We start from the raw sequence: 26709 nt of genomic DNA, 5'->3' as shown, positions 1-26709 counted from the left end.
AGTCGAGGGCCACACAGCACAGCAGTGGTCACCGCTGGTGCCTTGTAACAAAAAGACCCGGGTTCACGTCCTGGTCAGAACACGGGCCTTTCTGCGTTTGCATGTTCTCGCCGTGTGTGTGTGTGTGTGTGTGAGTTTTCTCCAGGGGCGTCGCACCCGTGGGAGATGTGGGTGTTTTAACACCCACACTCTTTCCTGTTAGAGGGTTCAACACCCACAGTTTTGCACAAACGCCGCTCTGTGTCTGCGCTCAAACATGACACCGGCTTTGAGTGTGACCGGCTGATGATTGGCTGTTCTGCCTTAAGTCCCGCCTCTCTTGGTGCTGAGGAGGCGGGAACTAGCTAGGTTCATAGTTCAGACTTATTTTCCGTTACTGTCAGTCACTTTTGGACATACGGAAGTCCGAAGTTGTCAATATTGATAATAAAATAAAAGACATTATTTAATTATCATATCAACAAGCTGTGTTAAATATCTACGTACCCAATCTACAATCCCAATTATCATTCATTTTCACAGATACAATTTTCATTTTATTAGTCATGTTTGTTCCAATTTTTTTAAGTCTGTTTTTATTTCCTGTTAGTTTGTTTGTTATTTTGTACTGAGTGTGTTTTTACACTTTTCTAGTGTCACTCGTTTAAATGGGAAGCTTTTTATAGCTTGTATTTTATAGCTCTTGTACCCTTCTGCCATTGTATTCATCGTTTTTATTAAATATGAAAACATATGTGAAGTCGACGTTATTGGGTTGGCAAAGTTGATGGGTTTGTATAAATGAATTCAAATAAAAACATGTAATAACATAACCTTTCACACACACACACACACTTGCTACGCCCCTGTTTTTTCTCCGTCAGTCCGGAAACATGCACAGGTCAATTGAACACTGATGGACTGGTACCAGCAGCCTCACATCCCTCATGTGGAGGATAAAGCGCTATCCAATGGTTGGATGATTGAAATACTGCTGACATCGATAGTTCACATTCTTTTTCTTGTGAGCAGCGTGAGACTGGTGGACTGGAACCACATAAAAGAAGACCCAGCCAAACCAGATTCTAATTGTATGCTACATTTAGAATTGTTTCAGCTGTTTAAAATGCTGGAGGTCGGCGCTCTCTTCTGGCGCTTTATCTTCACAACTCCCAAATCCTCAGAACATAGACAATTGAACACATGTATGCTTCAGTGTTCCTTTCACGACTGGCTATGAACTTATCCAACAAGCTCGTCAACAGTCAAGTCTACAGAGCTCTCCCTCCGTACAGTAAGTGATAAATACTGAGGTGGTGCACCCACAGACTCTTATCTTGTCCGGAGCCCCTCCAGTTATGAACCATTACAACTTATTTCCCTGCAATATTCATGTGCGGGCAGATCACTCCTTCTTGTCTTAGGTTGCTGTAAGTTGAGATAAACACTTGCTGAGTTGTAACAGCCAATCGCCCGCCCCTCTTCCTCAGTGTCACTGCCATAGACACTCAATAATTCAAAGCTTGGCGGTAATGAGCTCCCCATAGGCCCTGTCCCCAAGGAGCCTCCCCACTGTGCCTCCACTGTAATGTAGTTATATCTCATGTCAGCTTTCAAATCAATTACATTTCTATCTGATGGCTATGTAATTGCGCTTGATTGAGTTTTTGGCACGCCAGCCAAGTGTGTGGTTTCCAAACTCAAGCCAGTCAAAACAGGAAGCTTCATCAAATGAAACCGTATTTCATCCTGATTGAGGCGGCGTGCGTGATAAGCGCAGCTGTAATTATGATAATAATAACAATGGCAATCTGTGTTTTCTCAGCTTTGTTGTTGGCTTTGTTGTTTTTTCCCCCCTCTTGCTCTCCAGATGAAATTTTGCCCTAAGGACTACTAACAGCATTTGCTTTACTCAAGATTCAAAGGCTGATTTGATTGTTTGTAGCAAGTGCAATTTAGTAGATTAAATGCAAAGCATAATGCTTTTGTATAAATTGAAGTGTCTGGAGTCTCAGTTTGTTATAATGCTGCAGACATTCTTTTCTGCCCGGTGTCTTTAATGATACTTGCATGTTGTGTTTGGATGTAGATAGTCAGACATGATGTCAATCATACTGCTTCAAAGTATTACCATCAAACATTAGCACATGGCTGAGGTCAGAGCAATACTGTTGTGTGTCAGGTCTAATTGGATAGATGGATGGGCTGAAACCATTACTCGATTAATTGAAAACTCAATTAATCGTCAACTATTTTGATAATCGATTATTCGATATTTTGAGAATCAAAACCAGCTTCTAAAATGTGAATATTGACTGGTTTCTTTGCGGCGTATAACAAAGAAATCATTAAAACTGAATCATTTTGCATTGTGGACATAAACATGTATATGGACCAATCGATTACTCGATTAATCAAGAAAATAATCAACAGACTAATCGGTTTATGAAAATAATCGTTAGTTGCAGGCATGGATGGATGGATGGTAGGGTTAAACAATGAATTGTTTCTAAATCAAAATTGCAATTTGAAACCATGCAATTAGCAAAAATTCATTCTTTTATGTTTGGCAGTTTTATGCAAATTAAAAAACAACAACAAAACTCATACATGTTGATAACTGTTCATATCATTGTCCTTGGAAAACAGTGTAATTAATGACTTGATGACGGTGACGTGTGGTAATGCACCATCACATTTTAAATCTATCACTCCGTGAATATTGCAACGATCCTCAAAACAAAAATGCGGTTGTGGTTGTGATTCAAAAGTCATTTAGCCCTGAGGCACGCATATATGGCTGTATCCATGGATGGATGGATGGATGGATGAAGATACAAATGGTTGGATGTGTCAACAGAACGCATGCCTGGATGGACAGAGGGAATACTCGGATGGAGTGGTATTGAGATAGATGAGGGGGAGGATGCTGTGGTTAGGTGCATCAGCAACTAAATAGTGATGAATTGTGGCTGCTGTCAGCGGCACTAAGTATAACAGACATAGTAAAGCAGGCTGGCTCATCCATAATCAGCAGACAGAGATTGTCTTCATGCCAGGAGAGAACTTCTCTGGAAATAAAGCACTGAGAGCATCTACCAATCTGTCTTTCTATCCTCTCTTCATCATCCCCGTCCTTTTATATCCGCATACTCTTGGTGTTCTTGCCCTTTAAATCTCTTCACTTGTATTATTCTCTCGTCATTTTTCTCTCCTGAACGCCTTTGCCTCCCTCTCTCTCTCTCCCTCTCTCTCTCTCTCTCTCTTTCCTACACTGTCTTTTGTGTTAACAGCCTTGCATTTTTTGCAGTGGGGGAGCCACTGGGTGCACATCTACAGTACAATCTTGCCTTTCATTTCATGGCTTCTGGAAATGGATGTTTTACTGCCTTCATTAAGGCATGCAGCAGTCAGCTCCGTGTTTTCCCTCTGAAGTTTAGCTCCATGAACCTCGCCATTAGAGGACATTATGGCCCCAGATTTCAGGGCACAGTGGAACACTGTATAATTTGATTAGTGTTATTAATCAAGTGGAATACCGCTCCTTTCACCCGCCCACCCCCAAACCCCCTCCCCTCTTCCTCCTTTTGCCATTTCACTCCTGCTTTCAAACCCTTCAGACTTTTGCCGTCCCTTTTCCTCCTCCCGTTTCGCCCCCCTCTGTATCCTGTGTTACAAAACACATGCAGGGGAAGTGACAAAAGAGTGCATGTCTCCCCCCTTTTTAAAAATCTATGATTTACCACTTGTTTTTGCTCTCCCCCTCCCCGTCCTCCGCCCCTCCGAGACACACCCCCACCCACCCCTACTCCTTTAGCCCAGGACATAAATCAATTGAGATGAAAGTTCCATAATTGTGCTTGCTGGGAGGGATTTGAGCAAAATTGCACGATGAATTTTTTAAAGGGAATTTTTACTGGCTGTTCAGTGAGACTTGGGCAGCGAAGGAAGGTGAGACCGTGAGGATTTATGGGCCTGGATTCTTCATTACTGAAGTAATTTTCCTGCAAATGATAGCGCAGCACCCTGGAGGGCGGGAGCACTGCCCGCCTGGGAGAGCACAAACCTGCTTAATCTCTCATGGAGAGAGAGCAGCTCAGAGCACTAATATCATCTGTAAGGGACTGAGACTCCATTTGTTCACATCTAACCACGACGGGTATATTTGTGATTCACAGTAATTGATTGTCCGCGTTCCTTCCAAGAGTAGAAGTCGGTTCCATTACCAACGATAAGATTTGCTCGAACTGTTAGGAAATGAAAAGGACTTTTAGAAAAAAAAAAAAAAAGCCAATGCCTCTGTTCACAATAAGCAATCCAAATTTGAATTGCTTATTGTGAACAGAGGCATTGGCTGGGAAACACATGACATTGTATCATAAAGACGGACACTAATGCTCCTTTTTCTTCCTGTGCATTTAACCTCCTGTCAACTATATGCAGTGTTTTTTTTCCCCATCCTTGTTCCAATGAAGATCTGCTTTGTCATATTGTTTTGTTCCATGTTTTCCTACAAAGGGTCTCCACTTTACCCTCTGGTCTGTCCTCCCTCCTTATTTCAACCGTCCTCATTCCAATATGGTTGACGTTCTGTCTCCATCTCTTTAGGTGCAGCCAGCAGCAGTGGCCCTCCTCAAGGTTAGTGTGTCCACGACGCCAGGTCTCATTCTGTATCCTGCCTGCCGTCCACTCAATTTTACAGCTCAGTAGGTTGAGAAGCAGAGGGGCTAAATCTGCTGCGAAAAGGAGAAAAAGAGAGAGGGGGGAGTAACAAAATGATTGCGCTCCCCTGTCACCAATTGGAGTGGAGCTCATTCCAGGCACACTAACAACTCAAGACAATTAGTCACTTCTCACTAGGCCAAACCTGGAACTCACTGGAGGACTAAAAAGAGGCACGGAGTAGAGGACTCACTTGCATGGCTAAGCACTGCAGTTATGTGAGTGAGTCAGTGGAGAGAGAAGCAACTTAGAGATGAAATGGCTCCAAGTTCTTCTAGAACAGGTCCTCTGGGCCTTTCGTGCCACCGTCAGATAGAAATAGAAGTGTGGAACATGGGATTAATGCACTGATGTGTCATAAAAATCGGTATAAAACGCTGCTGCACCTCCAATATATCTTTGAATATTACGTCGTTACATCATTTCTGAAGCACATGCAGAATAATAACCAAAAAAAGCACCTAAAGTGACAAAAGCACTTCAAATACGTCACAAATTGCGGCTACACGTCATTATTTACTGGTAAAAATGTGACATGTTTAGCTCCAAACATGAAGAGACAGCAATGCCAGTGTTTTTTGTCTGCTAGTGGGGTCTGCAGCCAAAAAAATGAGTCCTGGACCTTCAGACACTTCATGCTCCTGAACAAAAGTGAAGCATGACTAAGGTGGGTGGTGCATGAAAGATCAGGGGGTGGAAAGAGAGAAAAGTTTGTCCTGGGCCCTCTGCAGAGACGCAGCGTGACCAATTGTGGTGAAGGGGATGAATGAGGCCATTCACTGGGCCTAATGAAAGAGCTCCTGCTGGGCACTGAATGAGGGTGGGCGCATCTGCACCACATAGGCGTGCACAAACCAGTGACCTCAAAAATTACCCAGGAAGCACTTTGGGACAGTAACCCCAGCAACAGGCTGGGGTTTGCATGGTAACCAGGCGCTTCAATCAGTGCCTGGCAGCTTCTTAAACGCAGCAAAGTTTTTTCTCTGCATTGAAAGAGCTCAGTGTGAAATCAACTTCGAGGGATACCCCCCAGTTTTTTAAAAAGGGAGAAGCTGCCAGTGATTGTCCCTTGTGAAAACGTCCAGGAGCTCTCAGCATTTTTAAGAGGTGTGGGATGCTGCCCCCAGGATATGTCCTCTCAAGACACAATGACCTGTTGTTTGTATATGCACTGCTGTATGTAGATTAATTAGGTTTCGGGGATGGATGTACAGGGAGAGTGAGATCAAAATTCCTTCAACACCCCTGGGCACTGGACATTAGGTTTACACACACCTTCAAGGCTCCGGTTCACTGGATTTCATCTGTGTGATTTGGTTTAATATATTCAGTCTTGATGAGCCTAGAGGCATGCAGGTCATTGAAGTTCCATTCCTGTCTCCGTTCCCTCACAGAACTTTTGACAGCGTGAAATGACAATCCACCCCTGCACGCATCTCCCACGTCAAAAAGTAATGAGATTGTGCTGCTGGAAATATCACTACAAAGCATCAGGCCTGCACTCAGGTCTGACTGCACCTTCAAACAGTGCTGCCTGCCAACCCGCCCGCCCGCCCGCCCGCCCGCCCGCCTGCCTGCTGGAAAAGAGACGAACAAAAACAATCAGAATCAGAGACGGAGAAACGGCAAGGGAAGCTCCCCACGCTGAGGCAAGCGAACACGCCAGGGCCTTTCATCCTGAGAGTGATTAGCCATCAGAAACGTTTTAAAACCCCGCTCTTTGAGTGTGTTCCTCAAAGAGCTGAGTTCCATTGAGGAGTGGTGGTGAGATGTTTCTCGCTGGGAAGCGCCACTGATCTAGTCTCTAATTGTGGCAACACTGACAAGGCTGCTGTGGCTGGGAGCTTTTTAAGCAGGGCTCTTTGCTGCGCTCTTGTTCCTTTCCTGTCACATCCACCACCAAAGGCACCAGGGAACTAAAAGGCCTCTCAGACTGTGTGCTTACAGCCATAAATCCAAGCCTAAATTAAAACTAATGCGCCCTGATGCCGGGCTAATGTGGCCAAAACTACAATCGGTAGGGTAAATGCGGTGTTTAGTTGCAGATGTTATATTTTCTTACGTCGCTTTCAGTCTGCGTTAAGGCTGTTTTTGTCTCTCTCATATTCATATTTCATTGATCAAAGTCGCTCGGCTTCACAGAAGATGCAAAGATTCCAACACACTGGCAATAGTGTTTCTGTGGCAGGAACAAAGTCATTTTCAAGGTCTTTGAGTGGAGCTCAGTCGAGCTGTGAGGAGCTTTCACAATTTGGCACAGAAAAACTTTTTTAGATCCTCTGCTGTTCAGAGACCAGGTTGTCGAAGGTTTCAGGAATGGAAGCGCGGCAGTTTGAAGAATCAAAGAATCAGCAACAGGGGGGTGTGGGGGTGGGGTGCGGTGGGGGAGAGTTGCAGGGCTGGAGAAGAGAGGAAAGGAGTGAAATCCTCGCTCATAAAAATCAGTATTATAACAACATTAATTGATGCTGCTGAGCACCATATGTGACGCCATATGGAAAAGCTGCCCCAGAGGCTCGCTATAATAGACAGCCTGCAGTGGTGCATACAACTTGGCACATTTACAAACAAGGGACGTCCCATTAATATCAGCCACGCGGGCCAAACAGGAGACAGTGATAGAGAGAGTGTGCGTGTGTGTGTGGGAGCTAACTTGTGTTCTGTTTGTTTGTCTCCTTTACTTATATATATATTTATTTATTCATTCACTCATCATACTGTCACACCTAACAAAAAAAAACATTGACTCTGTGTGTGTGCGCGTGTGTGCGTGCAGTACACATTTACAGTCATGGCTCCTTTACTCTCACGCTTCCTTAATTACAGTAATAAATGGCCCCTCCCCTCTGGGCTGATCAGACCGCCCTCTGTCCGCCCAACTGTCACTTCCACCGCAGATGCCCAGTGGTCCTTTCATCTCTCACTTACACACACACACACACACACACACTCTCCAGCAGGTCAGATGATTCATGGCACCTTGACAAAGGCGGCGTGAACAAGCTCTGTTTAACCTCTTGTGTGCCTAATCAGAGGGCAGTGATTATTTACTGCTGCTGTCCACAGTTTTACGCCGCCTGGTCGCTCACAGCTCCGTCCCTCCCTGCGCTGCATCATGTCTCTTGACATTGATGCATTGATATGGGCAAACGGTGTCAGTGAATGGGTGGTAAATATTACATATATTGGTTTTTAGAAATTTGAGATCAAAATAATGATTTATTCTGAACTCAAACTGATTTGTTGTTGTAGTGCAACTAATGAATGTTTTACTTCTTAAGCGTTTTTGCTTGATAAAGATCTCATTTAATTCAAAGTGTTAATTGTGGAATAACTAGTGGAACGTCAAAGCCGACATTAATAATTGTGCCGATTCAGAGGCGAAGCTCAAGTTTTCACATCTTTGAAGTGGATGAATTGTGTAGATGTTCCTCCTCACACACTGTGTGATGTTATGGTTAGTAGCAGTTGTGCCATGGGACCTGCAGACAGGCAGCTGTCTGCCTTTACTGTGCCATCTAACCTGGATCTAAACATTTCCATTCCTTTAAAGTCCTGTGATGTGCCCAGAGCAGACAGGGGGGGGAGAGAGAGAGGGGGGAGAGAGAGAGAGATTCTTGTAAAATGGAGTTGTCAGCCATTCTGTTGAGTTTCATGGAATGTGAGGCGAAACAAGAATAGCATACAGCTGTTTCCTCCCAGACACAGAGGGAGGCAGAGGAAGAGCAAAAGAGAAAGGGAGGGAAGAAGAGGGAGACTGAGGGAGTGCTCTCCACTCTGTGATGTGCACTGATGTAGCTGCAGCTCTAGGTCAAACGCTGCCAGTGTTTTGTGTTCGTCTTCGTCTCATCTCCCCAATGCTCCTCTAAATTATTCACGGCCTGAAGATTCGCAATGTGGCTCGCCTCCTCCCCTCTTCCCTTTCCTCCTGCACTCTCCGTCGCTCCCTCTGTCTCTGCCTCCCATCCGTACCTTTCTCTCTTGTGTGACAGCATGTTTCGGAGTCAATGAACTGGAGTTTCTCCTCGCAAGCTGGTAAATCTCTCCATTTCCATCCTCCGTTCACTTCATCTTCCATTAACCACCCACCTTCCAGCACTGACTTCATATCTCACACTCCTCCTTCCATCCCTGTTCATCCCTCGCTTCCCTCACCTGGCTGCAAGTCCAGAGTCAATCATCATGTCTTTTATATATACTGTATATTCTCTCTATACCTCCCTCCCTCTCTCACATTTCATTGGATCCCTGAGTTAGGGGTTGGACCGAGAGGGTTTTTTTCCCCCACTCATCTCAACTCTAATGATTTCCACTGTGCTCATTTTAATCTGGCAGAGTTTCGAGAGAAACCCTCAGTGCACAACAAATCCTCAGGCCAGTTGATGGCACTGATTAAAGATAACGCCTGTCAGTCATTGATCCTTGACTGAGTGAATATGGAGAGAGATGCTGCAAACCAAGGACATGTTTGATATTAGATTGTATATGATTATGGATTATAATCCATATTCCTCAATCCAAAGTGGCACAGAAACAAGAAATAAAAGCCTTGTATCCGCCAAGCATTGAAGTGCAGTCCAGACAATGGCAGTAGTTGCATCGCACACGCTATTATTGTCACGTTAACTAGGAAAACACAAGTGTGAAGTCCTGTCTGGACAACAGGGGATGGAGGATGAGGTGTGGCCCCTTATGGCCACCTGAGGAGAGAGTAGAGCAGAGAGAGCAGTTGAATCCAGTTCAGTTCCAGCCGTTGCCACAGGACACTCATTTGTAATTCTGTACCCTGCCTACAATAACGTTTGATCATTGCAGAGAGGGGACAGGAGGTACAGCGAGGGGGAGGGGAGCTAAAGCTTTCTCCCTCTCATTTTGCTCCCCCTCTCCAAACCCCCTACCCGCCCTCGTGCAATTGCTGTCACCCAGTATGAATGCCCCCTCTGGCCCGATGACAAGTCTAGCGTGAAACGCTTGGCTGCCCCCTGAAATTAGCAGTAGAGCCCCCCGGCAGCACATGCTTCTCATGACCAGCACACAGTGGGCCGCCGCCAGATTCTTTTCATTATGGCTGTGGCCTGCCAGCCCCCTGACTCTACCTCCTTCTGCCTCCTCTTCCATCCCACTCTCCCTCTCCCTCTCCCTCTCCCCGTCGCCGCCAGAGTTTGGTAAACAGCATCTGTAGTGCTCATCACATTACTGTCGTGGGGAAGACCGGGGAAGGAGGGGAGCGGGTCTCTCTGTGGGTGTCGCTGTTATTTCTGTGTATCTTTGAGTGTCTTTGCGTGCTTTTGCGAGCGTGCACTATGTGATCTTTGTGTGAACATGCATATATGCATGCGCGCATGTGTGTCTATGTGTGTGTCGCTTGACAGGATTAGTGAGAGTGCAGCAGAGTTACTAGTCGCAGTACAGAGAGCGAAAAAGAGGCGAGAGAGGAGGGGAGTAACTGTACAGAGCGATGCCTGGAGGCTCAATCTGTTCCTCACTGAGCTACATCAGTGTTAGAGACGGTGGCTAGGGCCGCAGGGAAGCCTCCACTCGCTCCATCAAACTGTCAGGCAGCCAGCAGAGCTGCACAGGGAGACTCTCAGCTGCCCCCGGGGCCACTTCAAGTCAACATCCCATTTCCTTGCCTCCTCGCCTAATTTCTTCTACGCTCCGACTTAAATTTCCAATGCCCAGTGTCTGCTGCTACAGCTCAGCAGCACTGGGCCTGAGGCCATGTCAAAACACTGGGAGGTAGTGAGGGTTGTGTATGTGTGTGTGTGTGTCGATGTGTGCGTTCATCTCCGAAAGCAACACAGCGAGCTCGCTGCAGCCTCGCGGTCAGCAGAGACTAGATGGAGCTGAAGGGGGGGTTTTATGAAAGACAAGGCTCAAAAAAAAAAAGAATCATAAATCAGTGTTGTTGTTTTTTTCTCCTTCTCTCGTACCTATGTCTCCATTTTTCTTGCGTGACTATATTCATAACACAGTTGTGTATTCCCTGTCCCTTCAGGTCTCCGTCAGTTTTCTTCTTTCTCTGCGAGCTGAATAAACGCTCCCCGTTCCCTCGTACATCTGCCATTACTGTCTGTTTTTTTTCCCCACGCCAAACTCCTCCAAGGATCACACCAGCGGCCCAGTCGGCTCTGTCACTCCCCCAGCGAGTGCTGGAAGCGAAGGCTGAGGGATTTGGTGTTGGAAAGGACAAGGCAGTCCTTTGATTTAGTAAAGAAGGGGGACAGCTCTTCAAGTTTACCCCCACTGCTATCACCATCAATCTGTCCGTGGACCTCCTTCTCGACCTCACCACATACTTTGCATGGAAGTGAAACAGAGCACTGCCAGGTCTCGGAGCTGTTTACATGGACTCTGGGTAATGTTAAAGTCTGCTTAGTTTGGCCCCACGTCAGGACTATATCTCTCCTCACCTCGGCTTGATTTACACGGCCCCTGCTGACTCTTCCCTTAAGTGTGACAGGCCTGAACCAGAGGCCTCCGTGTCTGGCTAATGCAAAAAGCTTTTCTCTGAGCTTGTCTTCGTCCTCAATCCTCGCTTCTCTCCCATTCTCTTGCTCTCTCTCTCGCTCCCTCGCTCTCCGGGCTCCTTCGACGGGCTTTTTCTGAAGCCGTCTCTCTGTTTGCACAGCTTCCAAGGTCCCGAGCTCAAATATGGTTTTACATGCAGGCCTGTCTTCGGCTTCTTACTGGTCGATATCATTTCTACCCAGCAGAGCTTTTTCTCTCAATCTCATTCCCTCTGGAGCCTACATCTTCTCTTGGATCAATACTTTCCTAATCCAGAGCTCCAAGGCTGACCTGGGGTAATCAGCTGACTTCCCATGCTGCCTGCGGGGGAGGCCAAAGGTCAAATGGCCGTATGGATTTGATCCTGTGATCAAATCACTTTGCTAGGTGGTGCTTTCAGATACAGCTCGTGGGGTCAAGAGCAATCACTTTTTTTTTTTTTCCTCCCTCCTCCCTGTTGATTGAGCGAGTCATATGCAGTGCGTGAGTCATGCAAACACTTACATTAAAAAGCACCGCCAATTTACTTTTCCAACGCTATTTTTGCCCCGGGGTATATTTAGGCCCCGATGTTGACTCCCCCCGTCACTTGCGTGTGCGTCCACGTTTGTCGGCGCGTAGACAAACACACCACCGCCTCTCCGGCTTTGTTGTGCCTGACGTTTCCGAGTTTATTTTGGAGAACATGAAAGCCGGGCGACAAACCCTCTTATTGATAAATAATGAAAGCGGGGTGGAAATACGGCTACACCCTTCACCACATAGCACAAAGCACATTTGTTTATGCCTCTGAACTGGCTTCCCCGCCCTGTATTCAAATACACACTCACGTCATGACTGTTGGGAGTACAACGGCATTATTTTAATTAGTGTACCTGCTGTCAGTGTGTGAGACGAGAGAGAGGCCCTCAAAGCTCCACTCACGCTGCTGTAACACTAAATAAGATGTGAATCAATGGAATAATAAATCTAGTGAAGGTCAGTGTTGGTACAAATAAATAAAAGCATCGTTGAAACTGAGGAGGTCTCTAATCTGTCCTGAGAGCAGGCTGCAGGAATGTGGCCACATGCGTCCTCAAACCACCTCCCGGTGTGGTTTTTGTGACCACATCTGAGGACACATTCAGGGCGGATTGGAAGCGTTGTGTATTTATTGTGATTTGCACACGATTGGATCACTCACGACGGGTATTAATGCCGGGTCAAAAATAACTTTATCTTCTGGCGCGACAGGGGGTCGCCCCCAGTGCACCTGAGGCTTTGCTTCCATGCCCCACAGCACTTTTGTCCCCAGACCTCATCCCAGCCTCTGCAGGAGGGAAATTGCAGGAGGAAATTGGTGTTGTTCCACTTGTAGCTGACTCTGCTCTGGTCCTCGACTATCTAAATGGACCATTACTCCCTCTGTGGGCTCTCACACTAGGAGATCTTGGTTCAACATGAGGGGAATCTCATTCGATGTTCCTGGCAGATGTCTTCTGATGTCTTCCATTTTCCTTTTTTTTTTTTTTTTTGCATTATTGGTTTGACACATTATTCACAGAGACGAGATGATGCAGCCGCTGTCTCGCCGCTCTTTGTTGCTGTTTTTCAATTTTCAAGCCTTTTTTCCCCTCTCACGTTATATTTTACATTAATGGCGTTCTGTCTATGCTACAAAACACGAAGAATATTTTTGAAATCCATACTTTACAACATAAACTGGTGGCAGCACGTCTTACATGAAGTCAAAGATTCGTCACAGACTCGTCGCCAGAGACATTTTTGACACGAGAGAAAGTGGTCAAAATTGCATTAAATGCAAATGTTTTTCTATCCAAGTCGCTCATAGTTGTTCTTATTTTGTTGCTCTTATGATTTCAAACAAATTTCTTTCTAATGTGCTTCCACTAGCTCCGCCCGCCCAGAAGTCGGCTATTTTGGAAAAACAAAAGATTGTCCTAGCACGTTTTACCTAGCCAAGTAGTAGACAATTAAATGATTAAAAGCTATCAAAGGATTTTCTCTACGCCAAAAGGCGTGGCCTCAGTGCTCCTACAAAGTTGACGTTAAAATGGCAGGAAAACTACTTAAAAATTCCACTTTTTGAAAGCTTTAACGTAAACAGAACTACATGAAGTTTCTCACAGATATGAAGAGTTGCCCTATCGTGACTGTGTGCAGTCCTAGTTATTATTATTATTATTATTGTTATCATTTACATTTTTGCTTAGGAACAGACAGTGACATATCTATTTTCCTCCAGATTTCTTGAGGCAAGCACATGCTGACACCATGTCAGCATTTGCATATCTGGGCAAGTTACTCCTCGCTTGCTTTTCCTGTGTAACGGAGAGAATTCATGGCAGACTCTCCTCAGCGTGTGACCGTTGGGAATCCTCCACAAGTAGAAATGTGTGAGTCATCTGTCCAGCCGTTTCAGTGTGCTCCAGTATGTCTAGAGCCCTGCACGTCTTATGGCATCTGCATGAGGGAATTATCAAGGGAAATGGACACTTCCAGGCCTCCATCTTGCAGGTTTTTTTCCCCCTCTTGCTCCTCAGCCTTGCCTCTTTTCAGGGCTAAGCTACAGGGTCGTCGAGGGGGCCAGCCCAGGTCGAAGCCTAGCCCCGGCCAGGAGCACTGGTGGAATAAATCTCCTGTCTCTGAAGTGTTGAGGGCTATGTAAATGTCAAATGCATCTGTCTGATGTGCTGGATTGTGGAGCCATTCAATGGAGCTACTCCCCTGTTACCCCTCGTAGCTGGCAGTTGCAGGTGCAGATGTTGCCGCTTGCTTCCAGCCTCAAAAGAGCCAGACAGTTTCCTCTTTCTTTTTCTTTGAGAGACACAAACCGCATGGGGCTTGGCTGCTGTCAGGCAGCATAGTGAGCAGCATATCTTTCCAATTTTTAACAACGTCCCCTCTGACCATCAGACGTGCAGCTCAGGGAGGGTTCTCTTCGGGGATGTGGTTTGGATCACTTGGTTTTTCTGCTGAAAATGTTTTTTCCCTGGTGTGGATCTTTGAAAAAGCTTTGGGTGCTAAATGACACGGTCCTTTTCTTACACACAAACACACTGAACACCATCAGCCAGTCTTATACTTCATGGCTTCATCGGATTCTTTTCTTTTACTCAACCAAGTGTAATAGTCCAACAGAGTAATCGCATACAGAACTGAGAAAACCTGCTATTTACATCAGTCCATCCCTTCGTCTCTATCGCGTCCCCCCTGCCTGTTTTTACTGCTGTGTCGTTCCCCCTTTCCACCTGCCCCTCTCCCCCCTGCTGCGCCGTGTCGTCCTCTGTCTCTGAGCCATAGCTAGTATTCCTCTTTATGCTCCGCAGCAGTGTATGCTCCTTGTAAAAGGATAAGCACCACGCTGTGCTCTTTTGATATTATTTTTCCTCTTCACCAGCCCCAGCCTTGCGAGGCCTCGTCTCTCGCGTCACGGTTACTGCTACAACAACAAGGCCAAGCGTGTGCCCGGGGAATCGAGGGAGCCAGTTGTTCATCTCCGTCACCTGGGGTTTAAACTTGCCCACAGTAATGGAGAAGAGCTCACAGACGCCGTGGACCCCTGTCGTCCTTTCAGCCGCGTGCTCGCAATACATTTCCACCGCTTTCCCGGGGGTCGGGGCGAAGCGGCAGATTGGATGAATCTCCCTCTTTCTGTAATTTGTGGACGGGTCCAGATGTGATTCCTGTGTGAGTGGTAACGGAAGAAATGGCTGGTGATTACAGGTTGTGATGTGCCCCTAACGAGCAGTGTAGAAAATGGCCGACAATTAATTTGTCCAGGATCTGCAGAGTGAATGGGGAATTGATTGACACGAAGCCCGAGCCACTTTCTCCTCCTAATGCCCCGCGCTCGTTAATGAATGTCTTGTCACAAACAAAAGCACAGAAATTAAGGTTTGCAAACATTCCCTCCCCCAGAAGAAAAGACACATGTCGTATCGGCCGATATTCTCCACTTTCCATTCCAAGAACATGTGTTACATTTTAATGTAGAAGAAGTGAATTTGTCGTTTCCTGTCATGGGCTGAATATTTAACATTTCAATCATTGTGTAGCATAAATAAATAGCATGTCTCTATATCAACAAGCGTTCAGCCACGTTCTCAAACGCCACACAGTTGTCAGGCTAATTTCTCATTCTCCCGGGGATATTTTCGACAGTATTTTGACAGATGCTTCCTTTTTGCTTTTCACGCTGCTTTTATTAAAGTTTTGTTTTTTTGTTCAACCACAAACAACAACAACAGCGGCGTCGTCAGCCGCTGCCTCAGAATGAACATCATTTTTACCGTATTGTCTCTCTGACAGGTGTACGCTCTTGTTCTCCTGTCTTTGTGTGCTTTGGTATGAACAGTGAGAGCTCAGATATTCCTTTGAGTCATTATTCTGCAGATAGAGATGCAACCAGAACAGAACCCCCCCCCGTCACTGCAGAGTGGGACGAATGGGCCGACCCCCAGCTCCTCCACTCTACGCTCCAGATAGATCTTGGCCACTGAGCCCTTGCACTGATTACTCTCGTTACTTAATTATACATTTGGACCCACCGCACTTGCAACAAAGGGCCGCTGTGCCTCCATTGACCCGGCTCCCTTTTCATTGTGACCCAGCTCTGAAAGGGAGTCAAACAAAATAAAGAGGCTCCACTTAAATATGTTGCCACAGGGACTTAATTGTCAGATTGGAGGCAGTTTTTCACCGGGGGCCCTCTTCCTCTCTGTGTGACTCTTCGCTTGATTTGCTCTGCAGCTCATGCGTCCTGCTGGGGGGTCCGGGGACGACTGACCTGACGTCGGATCACTCGCGTCTCTGCAACTTTACTGATGTTTTCCAGCCGTGAGCATCTAGTGACAATGAATGTTCAAAACAAAAAGACCTTGTGGGTTGGATTTAACGGAATGTGGTCATTTTTTTTCCCCCGCAAATTTGAATGTTTCAGTATTTTTCTCTGACAGGATGAGAACTGGCAGAAGAATATACAGATCAAAGAACGCATCAATAACTCTAGGCCAGTATTATTGAATTTGCAGCTCTTTTTTTAAGACTAAACGTGAATGTTATTCCCAGTGTGAGTCTAACTTTTAAAAAAATAATTATTATTTGCTAAAAAGGACATTTCTGTCTGTGAAACACATCAGCAATGAAAGGCCATGGCCCTCAGAATCTGCAATGTGTGTTTGTCAGATACAAGGTCTGATTATTATTTTTTTTTTTTCTGAAAGCTTCACCTCTCCTTTGGATATTTGAGCCTGATCACTGTGTACCGCGACTTGTGAGATTTGAAGTGTTACCAAAAAAATAATCGTCATTTCACATCTTGACTGAGCATAAAAGGAAAAAGTGATTTGGCCTTTGACTGTGAAAGACGAGGCACATTTCAGAACACGGCTCCTTCGTCCCAGTCTTGCATACAAATTAAAGACGAGTTTGTCACAAGGTGGATTTGAAATAGCGTTCTTAATAGGCGCTGTGTTTGAGTATTCAAAGAACCTTAGCTCTCTGCGTCCTTGAGATACTATCATCCAATTTTAAAGCACACTTAAAAGGCTAAATGACAAGCTGCAGCTGAATACAAAGTCACTGAAAAGGCTCTTTACAAAAAAAAAACCCTCAGTGTATAGTATTATTCGTTTTTCATCTTTTGTAAATTTCTAGCATTGAATCTGCCACAGAAATAGCAGAATGGCATTCTGTGCGACTGTGCTCCTTTTGAAACTTGTAAAACTCCCTTAGAATACCACACTCTCCTTTTCCCTCTTCATTCTCTGCCATTTGCTCTGAAAGCTGTCAGTGAATGAGAGGCTGCACACAAAAATAACATCTGCACTGATTATGAGCTACTGGGGGCGGGGGGGGAGGGGAGGGGGGCTGGAGCCAAATGAATAATTCCTTACATTTCCCATGTCTGTTTCTTTTCTGTTACAGTGTGACAGCGAGAGTGACATTGACGACAAGGTAGGACTGCTTTCCCCGTGTTTATTCACCTACCACATGGAGTGTCTGAGAGTTGTGAATAACAAATGTGAGCTCTTGACTAAAGGAGGGAGACAGTCGTAGTGTGTTGTTAGCACAACAAAAGAGGGGGGGGGGCGTAAAGGATGCTCCGCACATCCCACAACTGTTGATCGTTTGCATCCTAAGTAGAAAGAAAGTGACAAGAGAAGAAAAATGTGGTGCAGGTGGAGGCTGTTTTGCAGCATAAAAAGATGAAGCGACATGGCATCTATTCTTTTTGAAGTAAAGGTAACATACAGCACGCCGTTCTCCTCTTATCTTCTCGTGTATCGCGTGTCTCTTACTCGACGGTTTGTCCTTGCGCGATCGCATTTGTGCGATTCAACTCAAGGTCAGCGGCGCTTTTAAAGAAGAACATTTACATTCTTGGTTCAAACAACGACTTCAGGTTCACTTCTGCATGTCTGTTTATCACACACTCGGAGGTGGTTGACTAATGGCAGCAACCGGGTTACAAGATGAAACACTTTTGGGGAACCTCCAGCATCCTAATTCCGCCACAATTTAGCAATTACTCCCTGGTAAATGAATGAGATAGCATGCCTAATCTCCTGTAAGCTTAGCTCCCAGTTTTCTGGAAATGTCTGCAGCTCCCCCTATAAATAATACATTGATAGCAGGCCCAATTTGCATTAACTGTAGCCTGGCAAGTCAATAGGCTTTTATCTCTTTATTGTAGTGAGAAGGAATGGAGGGCACTAGCGAGCCGACGTGACAGAGACATTGCAGAAGGCCTGTCAGTCTCCAAAAGGTTTCCTGGCATCACTGTGGGAGGTGGAAACTATGACAAAGCTCTCGGATTGTTTGCTTTTCTGGCTCTTTGTTTTCCTTTCCCTCCTCTTCTTATGAAATGTCATCCATTTTGACACGAAGTATCCAAAAAGTTTCCTGCAGTTGTGAAGCGGCACCGTTAAAAGGAACACGAGAGCAGGAAAACAAGCGAGGCCCTGACAGTCGAGTTAGTTGTGCGGTGTCAGCGGTGTGTTGTGTTGTTGGTGAGGTGTTAGCCTCGCTGTCCTGTAAAACAGCTCCATATTCTGTGTTTGGCAGCAGCAGCGTTTGGCAGTTTAGGTGGACTGGGATGTAGTTCAAGACATGGTGGACTGTTAGATACCGCTGCCAACTTTGCTTGAGCGTTGTACCAATTACCGCACAGTCCGCTGCCAAGAGCCAAATGTCACTTAAGACCCTTCTCTTCTCGTACACTTCCATCAGAGCGCTATGAATTGCCTCATAAACTCCAGAATCATAACTTTTACAGTGTAAATGTGCGAGTGTTTGTGCAGAATGCATCCGTCACATGACTTGTGTCACTTTTTTTTGCGCAGTGCGGAGGAAACACTACGTATTCTTCTGTAATCGCGATGGCATCACTATAAATGTACACCTTAAACCGCGTGTGTACTGCAGACTCACAAAGTTTCTGTCAAGGCTGCAACTTCACTCCTACATCCTTCACTTGCCTTTTCATGTATCTCCAAGCTGCGCTCTCAGGTCTTTGTTTCCATTCGCTCTTGTTAGTGTCTAAAGCTTGGTCTTGAACCGTCTCTGACGTGGGACTTGAATGCAGGTGTGGAACAAAACGGAGCTTGTTTTTATGCGTCTGTAAAACCACTGACGCGACCTCAAATCATTGTCCTTCGCTGCTAAGCCACGTGTGAGAAACAATGACACAGATCTCAGAAGGTCCGTCCTCTAACTCCTTTAAAGCTTCTCTGTAAAATATTATGAGAGTCCTTGCAAAAGCAACATCAATACATCGAGTTACCATCATTAAAGTCATATGAATTATGAACGCCCATTATCTAAAGTAAAAACAGATACTCAACTGAAAGTATTAATACTCGATGATCAATTATTCATCTGAAATGATTCATATTTCCTATTGTTATGACAATGGTAATGCTTTGTTTTCACGAGCAGATGTTGAACAGAGAGAAACCTTCATTTGCGGCCAACAGGAAATGGAACCTTTTAACAGTGTTCTGGCAAAACAAGCGTCACTGTTATGGTGAACAGTTATAAACTGCTCGAGTGCAAAATGAAATTGAATATGTAGAAGTAAAAAAAAAAAAGCCACATTGACCCTCTCATTTCCTACAGACACACACATTATCATAATCAAGTTGATGAGTTACGAATCATCCGTATCAAATTGCTGAGGAAACAGGAAGCCGGGGGAAAAAATATTCTGACAGGCCATCACTGTGCGTAGACAAAAAAAAAAAAGATGGTGTGAAAATTGGGTTCCATGAGGAGGAAGACAAACACTGTCATTTGTAATTGCCTGCACTCAGGATAACTCGACAGCAGTGATTTTCTGCAACGTTTCGCTGAAACAGGTGCCAGCTCCTCACAAATCTTTCCAATGAAAACAAAGACTCCTTTCACATCAGATTACCAGCCACCTGAACACCCACATTGTCAGGCTTTCACAGATTAACTTAATTAGAATATTGCTTCCAGGTGTACCCTCGGGGTGCAATCAGCTACACTGTATGTGAACACAAGTGACGAGTCGCTGCTACAGTAAAGTCGCTTTAGATCAGGGAACCTTGTCTCAAAGTGACGCTCGAGAGAGAGAGCGCGCGCGGCGGCGGTGGGTTTCCAGAACACGTCAGACTCCAATTCGTCGGAGATTGCCGGGTCACCTCCGGTTCAGCGGGAATCTCGCGCAGGATCGGCCGATCCTCGCAGAAACAAGCAAACGGAATCTCCGGGTGTCGTGTCCCGATCGCTGCTTATTTCTTCTTGGGAGGCCCTTTCATCTGTCTGTTGTCTGAGATTACGTGCTGTTTGACAATGAGGAGTACTCACAAGGCATTTCTCAAAAATAATAGCCTTGACTTTGCATTGTCTACGCCCTGGGGGAGTCGTTGGTGTGTTTGCACATAGCCGTGCTAAATTAGATGCTCATCATGAAGGAAATAACCACATGTTGGGTAAATCACTTGGCAACAAAAGGACAATATCTGTTTTGAAGGCGCCGCTGTGGAACTTATTCTTTATTTATAAATTGAATACTTTTAGCTACCTAACGTCTCTGTGTGACTCTCAGGTGATTAGAATATTCCGGATTATGTGGTAGCTGTCTAATTCTTCACAAAGATGAATGTTTGTGCCCCTATTGTGGTGTAATTGTGATGTCTCAGATAAGGCGTTGTATTTTCTTTCCTCTCCAGTATTTACAAACGTGTGTCTAACGTTGCTGTTTGAAATTAAATGTCAGAATAGCAGTGTTTAGATCTTGTGACATTCCTGCACTGCACACAGGAAGTGGTTTGTTTTATATGAAGACAGATGGAAGCAAAAGCAAAAGCATACACAAGAAGTTTCACAGTTTAACAGGATAAATGCATCTTGTCCCCACTGCGCTGCTGTATACGCACAAAGGCTCCCTCAGTCAGGTCTGATAGTGTTGCGTGACGGAGCCTGCAAACAATGCTCTGTTCACAAACAGAAGCAGAATAAAAAAAAATGGTCTTTTTGATGGTGATTAGATTTAATTTTATGGTTTAAACTCATGAAATGTTGCCACACATAATTGTTTCCTCCTTTTTTTGTTGACAAATGGCTCCACCTGCCATCAATCCAGCAGCCGATCCTGTCGACCTCTGACATGTCTGAGATGCTCCAAGTCAAGGCTGTCATTCCCTTCCACTGGAGAGGCAGGAAAAGACACAGAGTGGGATTTAACCGTTCTCAGTTTGTTCGTACTCTCTCCTGAAGTGTCATCGTATCTCCATTAGGCCCCACTTTGCCATCCTCACTGGCTCCTCCAATTACCTCTGTATTCTTTCTGCTGTGCAAATAATACAGCCGTGTGGGAAACATTAGCATTAGCAGCTTCTATTCTCTGCAGTCCTTTTTTGAAGCAGTGGCCTAGTGTGAGGTACATTACCACCACCGCCGCCCGCCGCCGCTGCATCACGATAGCCACTGTGGAGGACACCCAGGACGGCTAATTCTATTGGGTCATATTTGCCAAGCAGAGTGTATCTGTCTCTGAGGGAGTCTCCAAGGACCATTACCACATCCTGTCTATTAGCTCTTTTATGGCTCTGGTGTTCTCATCTGCCAGTGCAGCGCACAGGCTCTGATTGACACATTAATTCCTCGTCTACCCTCTTATCTCCCTGCTGTGTGCAGAGTGAATGCCATATCACTGCATTGGAGCGTCTTTACCAGCTTATCAGTAATGGCTCGTCAGCGACTGGTATCCTCCCGGCTGATGTGTCAGTGGCTACGCCCTGTAAAAGTAGTGGTGCATCCGAAGCGGGAAAACAAGCGCATTGCAGAGCTTTAGAGGCGTCCGTTCCCCTCACGCCTTTGAATCCCGTCATTTTGTAATTACTACCTCCGTCTCACCGTCAGTCAGAACCTGTGTTTTCAGGTTTTACCCGTTGTGCTCATTGTTGCATCGTGAAATAGGACAAAACAATTGTCACACCCAAAGTGTGTACGTGTGTGTTAATGTATACTCATCAGCCACGTATGACTGCTGGTCAGTGTCACATGGCAGCAAGACAGCCTCCTGAAGTTCAAACGGAGCGTCTGAACGAGAAAGGAAGATGATTTAATGTTGTATTTAATGAGGAAATATTCAGTGAGCAGCAGTTCTCTGGATAAAAATGTCTACTTGATGCTAGAGGTCAGAGGAGAATGGGTTTAAAATGGTAGAAAGACAATACTAACTCACAAATGTAAGTCAAATGAGGCTTGTTACATCCAAGATATGCAGAAGACCATTTTTAACCCTAGTGTCTTATATCACTTTTTTCAGACCTAGACCTGATGCATTTCACCAACTATTTAAACACGCCTGAGCAAAAAATACTCAAAATGTGTTCAAATTGGATTCCATCTGTGAAATTTGGAGAAAAGTCACAGTTCAAAGTTAAATTTTCTCGTTTTTATGAACAAAAACGAACGAAAAACTATCTATTTATTGCTACTTTGTATCGCGACTAAAACTGCGATATAAAATGAATCATAACTTTGACTCAACAGCACATAAGACGAAAAAAAACAAACACTTTTTTAAAGCCTGGATATGTGACCTATAAACACACCCCCCCAGGATGTCCATATAAGGAGTTGTGTATTATTCATCTGCGTTAAACCTTAAAGCCGATGAACCACACCTGGAGACACTCCTGCTAATCCATTAGATTAGACCTCTGTATAAAATGGCCAATGAGTTTATATATTTATATAGACACACACACACACACACACGTGTGTAATTGAGCCTCCCGATACATACTACTCCCCAACCCCTGCTGCTTTGAAAGATCCAGATCCGAGCATCATCATATTCAATAATAAACAGGCCACCCACCAGGCTGCTGACAACCGTAACATTTTTTTTATGGACGGGAAAAATGGACCGGCTTAATGTTTCGACACAAGTGATCATCCGTCCTCATCTCTTTAATGAAATTAGATTAAGTGCACCTGGGAAAGAGCTGAGAAAGCAGAATGCCTCGCCACCTCCTTTAATCTAAAACCAATTTGCCTGTAATATTCCTTTCGCTCCAGCTTGGGATTCGCCGGCTCGGAGTCAAAATGGAGGATGAATGAGATGAGACCAGAGCTGACTGGTCGCGTTCGCCTCCCCACAGGCGCTGGGAAATTAGAACTGACACCGGCAACACAGGCCTTAATATGGAGATGTCATTTTTCTCCTCTTGCTTTTGTCTTTCTCTCTTTTTTTCTTCTTATACAGTGATGGGACTTCCTTTTCTTTTTTTTTTTATTAATTTAAACTGCAGTGTCACTTTCTGACTAAGCCTCTCAAAAAAAACCCATTGAGGCCGCCGTTTTGGACCACCATGTTTTTCCAATCGCCCACAATGGACTCTCTAAATGAAGGTCAACGCGGGTTGTTTGATACTTGAAAAGGAGTCACTTCAGAAATACACATGTTTCCATGAGGTATTCTTGTGTTCTTTACAATGAACCTTGAAACATTAATCTCCTGGATTTATTGAGCTGTTTGCGGCATATTCATTTTTCCCTTCATGGTCGTTTCATGGCGATTCATCTGTTCTTCGTTACGGACACAAGCTTCCCGTGGTCTGAAGTGAAGGACGCCGTCAGTTGCAGCGTGTATGCGCTTTGTGTGTGTGGAAGTGAGCATGAGGGCACGCTCAGCAAAATAAAACACAGCCTCAGTGCATGATGGGAAGACACGGAGTGATGACAGAGAAAGACTTGGAGCTTCTGCGGGGCCAGCCAGCAGACACAGCCAACTGACATCAGCAAAGATGGCCTGTCACTAGCAATGCATGTCACACAAGCAAAGGCAGGGACAGTCGACATCGCTGATGTGGCGCTGCAGTAGCCTCTCAAAGGTTAGCGCTGATGTTGGCATGGCAGATGAATTGAGAAGGGCTGCGGCAAACAAAGCCACACCAGTCACTGGGAACGGAGTTGTGAAAACATAGCATGGCGTCAACACTGTAATCTTCTTTCACTTAACTGCCTCCTCTCAGTGAAGCTGTTGGCAGTGGCGGTTAATAAAACAAATAGTTGTCCCTTTTGTTCTGTTAAAATCATAACACACGCCCTACCCATCTGTCTGTGAGACACCAGCACTCTGCTAACTCTTTGAGAAAATCCTGTCGCCGTTCAGCCATGTTTAACAGCTTGTGATCATTGTTATTGAGGGAGTTATTGTTGCCTCAGTGAACATCGCGTTCCAGTATGTGTTTTTCTTCCAGCTTGACCAGATCCATTTTTAGAGGTGGCTGTTCTCGAACGCTGTTTGTCTCACCTGAGAGCCCCGGCTCTGTAATATGAGAGTTTTCAGTGTCGGTCAGGTGAAATGCTCAATTGCACAATTTTCTGCTTGAGATCTCGTCAGCTCAGTGATACAGTGATAAAAAAAAAAAATGAAAAAAAAACGGTCGTGCCATATCGAATCGGACAAGTTGTGAAGTATTGTGCCGATTTTAGTGTCTCATTATGTCTGACTGGTGCTGTATGCATCTGTAGACTACTTTAACTAGATCAGGGGTGTCAAACATACGGCCCGGGGGCCAGAACCGGCCCGCCAGAGGGTCCAGTCCGACCCACAGGATGAATTTGTTAAAATTTCACACTACGATTACAATCTAAATCTCTTCCAGATACCTGTGACTAAATGTGATGTGTAAATAGCACATTTAGGCACGATATTGTTGAAATTGCACTTATATTTCTCAAGAAACTTCAACTATCCTTCATTAAATGTAAAACAAAGGAGAAAAAAAGCAAGGAGTTCTTGTTGTTCATAGGTTATTATGCTATTATTTTACTATTTTTACTGGTCCGGCCCACTTGAGATCAACTTGTGCTGTATGTGGCCCCTGAACAAAAATGAGTTTGACACCCCTGAACTAGATGTAGAGTATGTAATAATCCAGATCAGATGATCTGGGCTCTCTTTATTTGCTGCAGGTCTAGGTTGAGCGGCACATGCGCTCAAACATTGAAGCCAGCTGACTACCTCGATATATTGAACGACCAGATTTTTCACATTTTTAAAATGACAATGCCAGAATTCATTGTGCTCAAATTGTGAGTGTGGCTCAGGGAGTTTGAGACATCGCGTTGGCCACTGCAGAGTCCAGACCTGAACCCCACTCAGAGTCTTTTGGGATGTGGTGAAGAAGAAACTCCATCATAAATACAAAATCTTGGCTGAAAAATCATTTGAAATAAATGCTCTGACATTGCATAAGATTATCGAGGCGTGTCGTAATCAAAGCATTTCTCAATATTTGACATAATAATATGAAACGTCCTGTGTGACAGTTTTTTATTCGTTGCACAAGAACATCTACCTACCATAATAATTTAAAGTTAAACATAAAACCTGCTCCATGTAATCTACCTCGAGTTACTTTATGTGCACTGTGTGGTGTTTTTTTAATGATGCACTGTTAAAGCATTTAATGCACGCCTACTAAAAAGCAAGTAACGCATAAACACATCGGCCAGGTAATAAAGCTCAGCGCACATGTGTGACACAAAGTGAAACAGTGTCCACCGCGCTCCATAGCAGCAGCATGGCACAACAGTCATTGTGGCCTGTGTTTGAATAACAATCCAAGCCCTATGTACATTTTTCCACATGAGTAATAAAAGTAAAAATTGACTCCATATTGGGTGCATATGTTCTGTGGAACGAGGGGGAGACAAATGTTTGTGTGTGTGTGTAAGATGTAAGATTTGAGTGTTTCTGATTGTGTATAAACATAATGCCTAAGTGGCTTTTTATTCAATAAACATGGTTGGACTGAAATTACTTACACATTTCTTCTGGCTGGAAAATGCAAGACAGACTTTGTGTGCGTTTGGAGCTGGCGCTCCAAGACTCATGTCTGTCCCCGGCTTGGCTTGTCTGTACGAGACTTCCTAATGCAAGAGGACTCGCTTTTCCTCCACAACAAATGGCATATGCAATCAGGGATAAATATAGAATTCCCTGTTGTTATTAGGAATCAGTGCCGTTGTGGATAATGTTTCCCTGAAGAAGCGTCGCTTCCTCTTTGGCGAGGACTACGTCAGTAAATGGAGCTCAGGTCCACTGTGGTTGCAACACGAATGTTGAGAGCCCTAATTCCCTTCTCAGACAAAGAGGCCAGTCAGCAATGTAGTACACTCTTCATATTTTCTTCTTTTTTTTTTTTTCTTATAAGAAAAATCAACACACATTAATCATGAAGTCATGGGCCATTGTTATTTCTTTGGGCTCTGCATTTTGTCTCCATTTACAAAAAAAACCCTCTCTGCGGCTAAGTTTCACAACCCTGCGTCTTTATGGGAAGGCTCATCTGTGGTCCTCATAATGGTGATGATGGACAGTAGAGGAAGTGAGCTCTGAGTCTGACTCTGTCTCCCACCCACTGAGGGAAATGTGTTCTATCTTTCTTTTGCTAACCACTCGAGCATCTCCAAGTCAATTTAAACATTTGGATGCCTGTGGATGAGCCGGCGACTGCCAGACCTCAAGAGTTGCAGGCCTTTCACGTCACTCGGGGTCTGGAGGGAACTTTCCATGGGCGAATGTCTATGTGATGTGGAAAGCTGAGAACCCTGGAGAGCATGCTGAGATCAGGCCCAAACACGCACACACACACACACACACACACACACACACACACACACACACACACACAGGGGCCAGCTGCCTTCAATTAAGCCAGAAACCCCAGCCTCTGCAGTCCCTTATGCACAAAACCGTCCCGCTTTGATCTGCACCATTCAGCCAGGGGAAACGGTGCAGAGCTCGAAAGATTACAGGAAAAAAAAAATGATTGTATCAAAGGCTGCTCCATAAAAGTTAACAGGGGGATTTTTAGGCTCAGGGGGCAGCGGGAAGCAGGTATTAATGATGGCTGCCCTTCATTTTCATTTGCCAGTTATTTTCCCTTCGTCCTTTCGGTAGGCTTTAATTAGTGGACACACCTGGCCTCTCTCCTAAAGTTAACT

The 26709-nt window shown here is 45.0% G+C and overlaps 1 protein-coding gene across 10 annotated transcripts in view; it reads left to right on the top strand.

Annotated features, from left to right (window-relative positions):
• fbrsl1 (fibrosin-like 1) overlaps window positions 1-26709 on the top strand; it is a 286283-nt gene that overhangs the window by 180299 nt on the left and 79275 nt on the right. For 9 of the 10 annotated variants that reach the window (XM_044026552.1, XM_044026553.1, XM_044026549.1 and 6 more), the window contains 2 exons: window positions 4588-4617; window positions 17140-17169. In XM_044026552.1, the coding sequence (XP_043882487.1) occupies window positions 4588-4617; window positions 17140-17169 (60 nt within the window). The remainder of the gene's footprint in view (window positions 1-4587; window positions 4618-17139; window positions 17170-26709) is intronic. The other variant, XM_044026545.1, reaches the window with a different exon arrangement.

Source organism: Solea senegalensis, linkage group LG5 (assembly GCF_019176455.1).
Source record: "Solea senegalensis isolate Sse05_10M linkage group LG5, IFAPA_SoseM_1, whole genome shotgun sequence".
Taxonomy (NCBI): domain Eukaryota; kingdom Metazoa; phylum Chordata; class Actinopteri; order Pleuronectiformes; family Soleidae; genus Solea; species Solea senegalensis.
This window is presented reverse-complemented; position numbering and strand designations above follow the sequence as displayed.